This window comes from Mesoplodon densirostris, chromosome 7 (assembly GCF_025265405.1).
Source record: "Mesoplodon densirostris isolate mMesDen1 chromosome 7, mMesDen1 primary haplotype, whole genome shotgun sequence".
Taxonomy (NCBI): domain Eukaryota; kingdom Metazoa; phylum Chordata; class Mammalia; order Artiodactyla; family Ziphiidae; genus Mesoplodon; species Mesoplodon densirostris.
The window spans coordinates 73,749,168-73,761,487 of NC_082667.1; the positions used below are offsets into that span (position 1 = coordinate 73,749,168).

The 12,320-nt window shown below is 41.0% G+C and overlaps 1 protein-coding gene across 1 annotated transcript in view; it reads right to left on the bottom strand.

Moving 5' to 3' along the window:
* Positions 1 to 916: 916 nt before the first annotated feature.
* The window catches only part of TSG101 (tumor susceptibility 101), a 50,755-nt gene continuing 39,351 nt past the window's right edge, over positions 917 to 12,320 (bottom strand). The window contains exons 8-10 of the mRNA XM_060104272.1: positions 4,280 to 4,482; positions 2,536 to 2,775; positions 917 to 1,247 (exon numbers count right to left, since the gene is read on the bottom strand). Of these exons, the coding sequence (XP_059960255.1) occupies positions 1,158 to 1,247; positions 2,536 to 2,775; positions 4,280 to 4,482 (533 nt within the window). The 3' untranslated portion in view covers positions 917 to 1,157. The remainder of the gene's footprint in view (positions 1,248 to 2,535; positions 2,776 to 4,279; positions 4,483 to 12,320) is intronic.

The window sequence follows — 12,320 nt, forward strand, 5'->3', positions numbered from 1 at the left end:
TATTTCATTCTGGCTGGCTAATACACCTATGTTCATTTGTATACTATAAAAAAGCTGTAACTTCCTTTACCATGTAAAAGTAAATGTATACACAAAAATAACTCATTTAAATGTTAGCTTCAAACCCAACACTAGATTAAACCTTGCTAGTTTCTATTCTGATAATTTTTACAAGTAGATTTTCATTTTTTAAGAAAAGATCTAAACTATATAAACTCTTCACTGATGAGTGAGACCAAATTGGTCTTTCTTCTCTTGGGAGACGTATAGAGTAGGCTGTCTGGCTCCCTGAATACCTTAAAACATCTTACATTAGAATGTTCATTTCTTTATAACCTCATGAACCTTCTAGCTCTCTCATTTTGACAGAGAAAATTCTGTTCTGCTAGATAAGCTTTATAGGACATGTAGATCATTGGATGGGTGGCCACCATCTTGACTACAGAATCACCCACCAGAAAGACTGACTTCAGATGACAATGAGTGCAGAGAGGCAGTGTACACTGTCCCCTCCTCCTGAATTGTGGCCAGGCCACCTTGCCTAGTTGACACAGGTTCTCAGGTGTGCAGCTTGGTGCTGGCCACTCTGCTCCTTTCTTGATGAAAACAGCTACGGTTCTGTCAGGCCCGGAAAGGAAACACATCTAGGCAGGAACTGGGAGGAGGGTACCACCCAGGACCTTTCACAAAAAAAGTCACTCAAATCCCTCAATTTCAAATATTCGAAAATTTAGATTTGTGTGGTATTATATCCCATATTGAATAGAAGTCACTTTATATGCTAGAGGATAAATAATGCTAAATTTCAACTCACGATGGACATTATACTTTGCTAAATTAGAAGCCGAGCTTCTTATTTAGGTTTCATATATTTTTCCTAAAGATGTTCAGTAAAAGAGAAAAATTATGCAACAAATTTTATTTAGCATAGTCAGTCCCAACATTCAGCACAAAAAGAGTTTACAGAGGATAGAAAGTGCATTAATAAAAGCCAGTCTTTACCAAAAGAAAACAGAAAATATATTATTGATTCAAAATATTTTACACTTGAATGATAAACTGCAATAACTTATTCTGGGCACCTACTGATATAAGAGAAAGGAAGAGAAGAAAAGAATGCTTTAGAAGAGCTCAGTCTCCAGCTGGTATCAGAGGAGTCAGTAGAGGTCACTGAGACCGGCAGTCTTTCTTGCTTTCTGCATTAATGCCCTCAGCTGGAACTGTTTACGGGACAGAAGACGTACATGCTGTGAAGGGGGAAAAGGTTTCAACAGTTTAGACTGGCTCTGATCCAGGCCCAGGCATGAACTATCAGACAGTTTGTAACCTAGGTGGGAGCTAAGAACCTAAACTCATATCAACTATCCTTTGGAGCCAATACTTTATTACATGTGGCTTTTTAAACTCACTGGATTGATGCTGGCAGGTTGTGTTAAGGAAAGTAGTCTTCTGAGACCCTATACAAAGGCCTTCTTCACAGGGAAAGCACCACATTGCAGGATCTGGCTCAGGAATTCAAGCTGCACTTGAGACAACCAAGATGGCAGGGAAACTTGTACTGTGATCCTAACAAAAGTTACAAAAAACTTTTGTACAAACTGTGACTGTCTGTCCCCACTTGGCTAAAAAACGGGAAGGGCAAGGATGAGTATAGCACAAGGCCAGCTTTTGTCCAGTGCCTAGCAAACAGTGTACCTCTCTTGCCTCTCCATGTGTATCTTTCCCTAGGCTATGACACCCAAGCAGGGGACAGTGTACAGAAAGGAAGTCCTCTCTAGGGTCCCAGCTATTCATGTGCTTGCACCAGGTCCAAGAGTGGTTTGGCCACACGCTCATAGTAAGATAGGCAAGATCAGCAAGCAACCTGACCAGCCTCGCATGTGCACTGAAGCATCAGCAGCAGCTGTATTGAATATCCAAAGGATGGCTGCTATTACTCCTAAAGCCATGCTCTTCGTGACCCAACAGAGAGAAGCAGCCAAACTTGGCTTACAGATCTTCATGTCTGTACAATAGCATTAAGCCTGGAATAACCTTTATTCAGAAGGGCTCGATTACCAGCAGGGCAAACCCAATACTTCGCAAGGCTGTTTGATCTGGGAAAACAGGTATAAAACTGTGCAAGTCTAAAAAAATTAACAGAGGAAAAAAACAAAAACAATAAGGGTGGGGCAGTCAATGATCTCAGTTTAAATGATGTGATCTGAAAGAATCAATGGAAATCTGACTGTACCTCATGATCCACCCAGGCACAGTAGTAAGAGAGAAGGATTACATTCAGCTTGATGCTACCTTGTGGGGTGGGGAACTGCAGCCACTAGCCCACTTTTCTTCCCCTGCTCAGATGATCCTCAGCCCCCTCTGTAGGTGGGAAGACACTGCTCACAGCCATTTATCTCACTTGCTCTCTTTTGGAAAGACAAAGAATTTTAACCCATCTCCTACAGGGAAACCCTCTTGATCTGTGGTTTTCAAGGTCAGTGTCTCTAAAACACATGTTCCAAAACCCTGGAAAGCAGAGCGAGGAAGACCTACCTTCAGGAAGACGTCCAGGTCTATTACTCCCCGCCTCAAGGCTTCTCCCAGGTAAAAGATAGTGTCTTCAATAGCATTTTCCTCTGCATACAGATTTAGGATCTGTTTGTATAGTGGGGCTGTGGGAATGATAACTTCATCAATATCATTGTTTTCAGATTGATTTTCCATTTTCTCCAGAGCAGAACTGAGTTCTTCATCCTTCTTTCTCAAAAGTTCTATGTTTTTATCAACCTCAGCCTGAAAACAGAATAGTCCAAGCATGATGATCTTATACTAATTGTAATGATCTGCTTGTCAGACATCTACAATTCAACTTCACAGAAACAGACGTGCTAATAAAACAATGCTTAAACAACTCATGGATGAGATTCATGTATCACATTAGTCAAAGTTAGAGGAAAAGGTGTGCTCTAACATGCTGAGTGAAAACAGGAGATGCTGAGCTGAGCACTTTTTTTTTTTTTTTTTTTTTTCCGGTATGCGGGCCTCTCACTGTTGTGGCCTCCCCCGTTGCGGAGCACAGGCTCCGGACGCGCAGGCTCAGCGGCCATGGCTCACGGGCCCAGCCGCTCCGCGGCATATGGGATCCTCCCAGACCGGGGCACGAACCCGTATCCCCTGCATCGGCAGGCGGACTCTCAACCACTTGCACCACCAGGGAGGCCCCGAGCTGAGCACTTTTGATGGCAGTGATAAGCTTGTCACTTACCAGTGACAAATGATACTGCAAACTAAGCCATCAGACAAGACACTTTCCGGCAGGAGGTTCCTTACATGAAAATCATAAAGGAGGTCCTTCTTTCAAAACAAGTGGCCATCTGCCTCAGAGGAATAACTTTCCCCAGTCGGTACAGACGATTCAACACATAGGACTCCAAACAGTTGAACTTTATTCACAAGATACGGCAGGTGGTGGTTGCAGGCTCTGAACTGTACTGGTGTCACTTTCCTGAACTTTTGAAAATAGCTGGCTATTGAGAAGCTCACTTTACACACTAGAACCATTTTATTAGAGTAATGTGTACATACAAATCCCTTTCTCCAAAGCCCTCAAACACTTAATAACTCTTTACCCTTTCATCAAAAATGCACACTTGCTGGAACAAGTTCTCCATCACAGGAATGAAAGTGAAGAGTGAAGCTGGCGCTCAAATTATGCTATAGTGCCTCTACATCCCTAACACAAGAAGTCACAGGGCTGACTCACACCGACTCTCCAGGGCACAGCAGTCTGATAAAGATGTGAGAAAGCTTAAGAGCTAAAGGTTGCATACACGATGGGTTATTAAGTTAGAAGGGCTCACCAAAGATACTTTAAATATAGTTCAAACAACATTTGGAAACAAAAAAGAACTGACCCTTAGGTTTGTACCCAGGGTCTGCAGATCTTTATCACGACTCAGAGCTCTCTCAAATTCTTATTTCCTAGTAACTGTCTGGTAACATCAAGCACTCAAACAGTCCTCCTTTGGGTCAAAACATTATCCCCCGGGGTGAAGGTGCAAGCAAAAATCCTCTAAATACATCCACTCCCCAACCAAAGACTACATTCCAACCACAGGCTGCATTTTTTTTTTAAACAAAGCTGTAGTGGAGCTATGTGAAAATGCTTAAAGGCGTGTATAATTTTCTGAACTCTTAACTATACCCACAATGTTCAGGGTAACCACAGTACATACAGAACACTTAGCCATGGCTACGATTCAATCTAAATAGTGCAACTATTCAATGAGTTACTTACTACTTCTTGATCTAAACGGGTAACCATCTCTTCCAGTTTCTGGTGACCTTTTTTCAGGTCTTCCTCTGTTCGTTTCAAGGCATTGAGCTCTGCCTGGGCACGATCCATTTCCTCCTTCATCCGCCATCTCAGTTTGTCACTGACTGCTGAGATGAGAGAGGCTCGGATAGTGTCCTCGCTGATTGTGCCATCCCTACTGGGACCTGCAGGAGAAAAAGGCAGAACACTTGCTTACTTCCCAGTCTCTTTCTATTCCTTTCACAAGAGCCACCACAAAACAGGACAAAATATGAGTCAACACTTTCAAAGTGCGAGGAAGGAAAAATTTTATGTCACAACTTCATAAAACATAGCATTTAAAATCTGAGTTGATGGGCCTCCCTGGTGGCGCAGTGGTTGAGAGTCCGCCTGCCGATGCAGGGGACACGGGTTCGTGCCCCGATCCCGGAGGATCCCACATGCCGCGGAGCGGCTGGGCCCGCGAGCCATGGCCGCGGAGCCTGTGTGTCCGGAGCCTGTGCTCCGCAACGGGAGAGGCCACAGCAGTGAGAGGCCCGCGTACAGCAAAAAAAAAAAAAATAAAAATAAAATCTGAGTTGATTCAGAAATACTTTCCCTGCAAGAGATTACTATTAATCCATATTTACCCACTTTCTTGCATTAACAGCCCAAACAATTAGCTATTTTCTCAATGAGGCAGAGGCTATATCCCTACAGATTACAGTTATTCCTAAATCTCCAACAAATGGGACAACAAATTTATACCAAGGTAGAACATCTGATTCAGGTCAAGTCTGTTCTCAGGCTTTACTGCTAAGCTGGAGGAGGAAGGAACCCACTCTAGAGGCCAGTAAGACTGAGAATGGGCAGAGTTTCCTTAAACTAATATACAGGTTACCATGGCTTCCCTTCTGTAAGACGTTTACTCCTTTACCCTTTACGAAAATAGGAAAGAGCAGACGTGCAAAAGAGAATGCTATCCAAAAAATTCAACAGCTGATAAAATTCTGCTTATTCTCAGATTCTTTACTCTTCTCTCCCAAATGTACCTTCCTAATCAGTGTCTTATATAAAGCTTACTCCTCGGATATTTTCTTAAAAAGGTCCTCCCTTTTAACATAAGTATGGATACTCTTTATGACTGTCAATGTTCTTTAGTTAGGGTCCTAAATCAGCAAATGATAAATGGTATTTTCAATTATGTTTGATGATGAATACACGTGGGGAATTATACTTACCTTTATTGCTTACAATGAATAAAGAACGATTACAGATTAACAGAAAGTATCACTTCCACTTTGAGCTGAAAACTGTTATCACCTTGACGCTGAGTTCTGCTTACTAGAGGGAAAAAACCCTTCAAGTCAGTTTGTAAAAATGTACCCAGAGTCTCACCACTCATGTTCCCATCCATTATAGGCTCCTTCCTGGTACCATGCAAAGTTGACTGTTTCTACAAGGAAACTGCACTGTCCAAACTACACTGCAACCAGCGCCACCAGTGCTCTTCAGCGTCCCATCTGATCACAACTCTCGCTATTCCATACACTGGTCTGGTCACTCTACTTTTTGTGGCTTTTGATTCGTAAAGTTGTTTTCTCCCAGAAGCTGGTCCATACCCAGGATACCCTGAGTGCTTTTCTGGGCTTTTGTAAATGACACTGGGAGACCTTGGAGTTCTCAGGTGTTACAGGTTTCAAAAAAAAGTCTAAATCTTGGGCTTCCCTGGTGGCGCAGTGGTTGAGAGTCCGCCTGCCGATGCAGGGGACACGGGTTCATGTCCCGGTCTGGGAGGATCCCACATGCCGCGGAGCGGCTGGGCCCGTGAGCCATGGCTGCTGAGCCTGCGCATCCGGAGCCTGTGCTCCACAATGGGAGAGGCCACAACAGTGAGAGGCCCGCGTACCGCAAAACAAAAACAGAACAAAAGAGTCTAAATCTAGAGTTGTTGTGTTTTTTTCCCCTCTTTTTCTTGTTTCCACCACAGAAGAACTATGTTTTTTTTGACTTGGGTTCTACTAAAATGAGTAAAGACAGTGTCTCCCATGGCCAGGTTTTCCTGAGGAGTGTCCTTCGTCCATCTGTCCTAAGGACACTGCTTGTACATGGTGAAAGGAAAAGCCCAATATCAGACTCTCCCACTAAGAGTCTCCCTCTTTCCTGTTAGAAACCTCCTGCTGAGGAGAGCCCAAACAGTATCCATCCTCCAGTGTTTACAAGGAGGCAATTAATACTTCTGATTGATTGTTAAAATACAAATCCATATATGCTTTTCAGAGTTCACTTCTGATTTTACAAAAATATGTCAGCGTATTATTTCGTATTTCTGAGAAGCGAAACTATTAACTTTCAGACAATGTGTGCTCTGGAATTCAGAGTTGTAAAGCGAGAGGGCAACCTGAGGTCTTGTTTTTCACATCCCTGGCCTCTCAACACCTGACTTGTCCAAAGTGTTCTCATCAATTTACCAGCTACTGCATCACCTCTGCGCTCATTCCACTCACATTTTCCTGTCATTTTCCTCTCTGACCACCTCTTTATTCACAACCTCCTGTATAGACACCGGGATGACTCTAGCAACCTCCACAAATTCATCAATTCTTACCTCCACTCATTCCTTTTCGTACCTTCGACCTCCCTTTCTTCCACTCCTGGTCCCAGTATGTCCACTCAGTCCCAACTCCTTGCCCATCTCTCTTAGTCCTGTATACAGGCTGCCTGCCATGGCATCCTCGCTCTCATTCTATCAGATCACCAGGACTTCTAATTCCAAAGGCCTCGCCTGCCATAACCTAACCCAAATCCTCAATCCTTTGGATTCTTTCTTAAAGCCTTAAGCCCTCCTTTTACCATTTTCCCACAAAGGCAAAAAAAATCCTCACAACATCTTCAAGGATTGAAACAACCAGATGGGAGTCTTCCACTCTCTTCTCCCATTCTGCTTTGGAACAAGAATCCTAACCCTTTAATTATGTGCTTCACTCCTCACCATTCAAAAGCACTCGCCTCCCTTTCTCAGCAAGACAACTTGCTTTTCCTCTCAGTATGATTTAAAGACTTTGCTGTTTTAGGCAAAACAGCTGTTTTATTCTCTGATATAAATCGCACCAATGTTTCCTTAGGTCCGTCTCCTAAGTCATAGAAATAAAAATGAAAATAAACAAATGGGACCTAATCAAACTTACAAGCTTTTGCACAGCAAAGGAAACCATAAGCAAACTGAAAAGACAACCTATAGAATGGGAGAAAATATTTGCAAAAGATGTGACCAACAAGGGCTTAAAATTTCCAAAATGTACAAACAACTCATATAACTCAACAAAAAAACAACCCAATCAAAAATTGGGCAGAAGACCTAAATAGACATGTCTCCAAAGAAGACATACAGGTGGCCAATAGGCACATGAAAAGATGCTCAACATCAATAATTATTAGAGAAATGCAAATCAAAACTACAATGAGGTATTACCTCACACCAGTAAGAATAGCCATCATTAAAAAGTCTACAAATAACAAATGCTAGAGAGGGTGTGGAGGAAAGGGAACCCTCCCACACTGTTGGTGGGAGTGTAAGTTGGTGCAGCCACTGTGGAAAATTATGGAGGTTCCTCAGAAAACTAAAAATAGAATTACCATATGATCCAGCAATCCTACTCCTGGGCATATATCCAGACAAAACTATAATTCAGAAACATAACATGCACCCCTATGTTCATAGCAGCACTATTTGCAATAGCCAAGACATGGAAACAACCTTAAATGTCCATCAACAGATGAATGGATAAAGAAGATGTGGTACAATATATACAATGGAATACTACTCAACCATAAAAAAAAACACAAAATAATGCCATTTACAGCAACGTGGATGCAACTAGAGATTATTATACTAAGTGAACTAAGAGAAAGACAAATACCTTATGATATCACTTATATGTGGAATCTAAAATATGACATAAATGAACCTATCTATGAAACAGAAACAGAGTTAGGGACATATAGAATAGACTGGTGGTTGCCAAGGGGGAGGGGAGTGGGAGAGGATAGGAGTGGGAGTTTGGGATTAGCAGATGCAAACTGGTATATATAGAATGGATAAACAAGGTCCTACTGTATAGCACAGGGAATTATATTCAATATCCTGTAATAAGCTGTAATGGAAAAGAATATGAAAAAGAATGTATATATAACTGAGTCACTTTGCTAATTAACATCATCAATCAACTATACTTCAATTTAAAAAAAAAGAAAAAAAATGACTTAGCTGTTTATTTGTACAGAATTTATGCCAAACCAAAATCTCTAGTTTCTTATATCGCACTATTAAGTCCTAAGTGAGAGCAAAAAGGGGTAATTTCTACAAGTTTAGAATTTTGTGCCCAAAGGATGATTTACAAAATAATGACTAGTGGAGATGGTATCTCATTAAGTCCCCATTTTATGATAAAGATGCATTAATAGGAATTTAAAAACTTGTTTCTAAAAGAAGTTTCTTATTATATTCTATATGAAATGGCTCCTATGAGATACAACAAACATTCTCCCAGAGATTGGGGAACCCAAATTATATGAATATGGTTAGGTATTCAAATGTGTGGTCAATCATATGCATCAGTTAGTGTCCCATTTATCTGTGTAGAAGTTATCTGAACTAATACAAGCTTAAGGTCTTTTTATAACTAGTCTGGATTTTTCACACACAAACATATCAACAAACTTTGTTAAAATCACTACATTAAAATGAATCAAGGGACTTCCCTGGTGGTGCAGCGGTTAAGACTCCAAGCTCCCAATGCAGGGGGCCCGGGTTCAATCCCTGGTCAGGGAACTAGATCCCACATGCATGCTGCAACTAAGAGTTCGCATGCCACAACTAAGGAGCCTGCGAGCCACAACTAAGGAGCCTGCTGGCCACAAGTGAGGAGCACATGTGCCACAACTAAGACCCAGCACAACCAAATAAATAAATAAAATATTAAAAATAAATAAATAAAATGAATCAAGTTATAATGATGTTGAATTTTTTAAAACCAATTTTAAAAAACACACTTAAATCTTGGAATTTACATTCTGTTTCTCTTATGAAATACGTTAAGGCACATGCTACAATACAGGGCCAAATAAGTCCTTCCAAATAAGTCTCCAGCTAAAGCCATGAACATTCAAAATGGGAATCAAGCTGAGGCAGCAGTCACCTGGCTTTCTATAAAGGTCACAGTTCACCCGAGGAGGCTGGAAATGCCAAGTTAGACCTAGTCCTCTCCTCTATCACACATAGACCTTATTATACAGTATGCTTGAACACTTTAAATCCATCTACTTTCTAAAAAGAAGAAAACTGTAATTAAGATCTGCAATGTGAATGCCAAGAGAAAAACCCAGATTAAAGTTCAAAATTGAATGAACCATGACACTTTAAGAGATTGTTTATATAAACAAGTAAGAAAAACATCTGGTAGAAGATTCTTATTCTTGATCGCTCTTCAAACAAAAAAATCTTTTTTTTCCTCCAAAGTCTTAAGAGAAATTTTAATATTCTTTATACCTGCTATAACAAGCCTTGTATTAATGAGTTGGTGGCAAACTGCCATACCTCAAGTCCCCACACATTGTTGACCTTTACTCATGCAGAGTTGGATTTCAGAAGTGCCCTTCTACAATTCCAGATTAGCAGCAATTGAAAAGGTAACACAGATTTTGAGAAACAATCCAGAACAAAAACTTCATTTGAATATCAGATAGGATCCAATCACTAAACTTAATCCTTAGGAAATAAGACGATTTTTCTACTATTAGGAAACCAATACTCAGTGGATCTGATAATTCAATGAATAATTTAGGCCAGTATCTTCAAAGTACACTGGTATATACACTACCTGATTTTTAAACCATCTTTAAACACTTAGAGATAATCAGTTTTATTTATCTCCTGACAGTACCTACTGATGATCATTACTTCCTACAACTCAAAAAGGAGCTCATTTATATTAGAGAAAGAATCCACGGTAACCCCAAAGAAAAATACAAAATAACTATGAACAGTAACTTTTCTGATCTTACCTCTAACCAGCAAAGTGAATCACTTGCCCCCGCCCCCAGCATTTTTCCTTCCTGAAGTTATTTGCTCAAGACCCACATAATGATCTTTGGTCGGGCATTTGTGCTACAGAGCAAACTATGGAGCCTAAGCAATCTGAAACGGAAGATTATTGACCCATCTACTGAGAAACTGGGTCAAGCCCATGTGGATCACTGGATCAAGCCCGTATTATTTCCTTTCAGAATAAAAACAGAAAAACAGGTCAATCTCTGAAACAGGAGAAACATTTCAAACAACTATATGAGCAGAGTCATTCTGATTCGTGCTATTAAACACAAATCTGGCAAATTCATTAAGCTGCTTACAAAAGGCTTTTATTTATAGTCTATGAATATATAAGCTTCTAATACTACTGGCCAGGCTCTGGGCAGGCTATGGAACTTTCTTCCAAAGAAATCAGGGGACCTCAATTTATCTTTTAAACACTATTAGAGCAGTACTCTTCTTTTTTTTTTTTTAAATGGTTATGTTTCCAATGTTTGTTTTACATTTAATTTTTTTAAAACTTATTTATTTTTGGCTGTGTTGGCTCTTCGTTTCTGTGCGAGGGCTCTCTCCAGTTGTGGCAAGCGGGGCCACTCCTCATCGCGGTGCGCGGGCCTCTCACCATCGCGGCCTCTCCTGCCGCGGAGCACAAGCTCCAGATGCGCAGACTCAGTAATTGTGGCTCACGGGCCCAGTCGCTCCGCGGCATGCGGGATCCTCCCAGACCAGGGCTCAAACCCGCGTCCCCTGCACTGGCAGGCAGACTCCCAACCACCGCGCCACCAGGGAAGCCCCTAGAGCAGTACTCTTTATTTAAACTCTAGAAAGTTTCTATTACCACAATCAATGAGAAAAAGAAAAACAGCAGGTTTACACTTCTTGAAAATAAACACACAGCACAAAGAAAGATTTAGATTAATTTACATAACAATTCAAGTTTCAAAAGTGGAGGTTAAGTATAGACCTTATTAAAATAGATGCCAAAGTAGTAACTACTTCAAAAAAGAAATGGTGCTACAAAATCATTCAACTATCATAATCATGAAAGATGCTACAAGCAGGCTTATGAAAGATGCTACAAGCAGGCTTAAGTACAAAGGCCAATTAATCTGAAGGACAGATTCCATCCTTTAAAACAAAATGGGTCAGAATCAAAGTCATACCTTAAAATTATTTTGTGAACAAGAACAATTTAAGAATCTACCATGTTAAAGAACAAAACTGGAGGTATCATGCTCCCTGATTTCAAACTACACTACAAAGCTTTTTAGTAATCAAAACAGTATGGTACTGGCATAAAAACAGACACATAGATCAACTGGACAGAACAGAGAGCCCAGAAATAAACCCACACTTATATGGTCAATTAATCTATGATAAAGGAGGCAAGAATACAGAACGGGGAAAAGACAGCCTCTTCAATAAATGGTTTTGGGAAAACTGGACAGCTGCATGCAAAAGAAACTGGACTTTCTCACACTATATACAAAAATAAACTCAGAATGGGTTAAAATTAAATGTAAGACCTGAAACCGTAAGACTCCTATAAGAAAACATAGGCAGTACTAGGGATGTAATGTAAAACATGATTAATACAATTAACACTGATATATTTTGTTTATTTTTGTTTGTTTATTTATTTATAGCTGCCTTGGGTTTTCACTGCTGCGCACGGGCTTAGTTGCGGCGAGCAGGGGCTACTCTTCATTGCGGTGCACGGGCTTATTGCAGTGGCTTCTCTTGTTGCGGAGCAAGGGCTCTAGGAGTGCAGGCTTCAGTAGTTGTGGCACGTGGCCTCAGTAGTTGTGCTTTGCGGGCTCTAAAGCACAGGCTCAGTAGTTGTGGCGCACGGGTTTAGCTGTTCCACAGCATGTGGGATCTTCCTGGACCAGGGATCGAACCCATGTCCCCTGCACTGGCAGGTGGATTCTTAACCACTGCACCACCAGGGAAGTC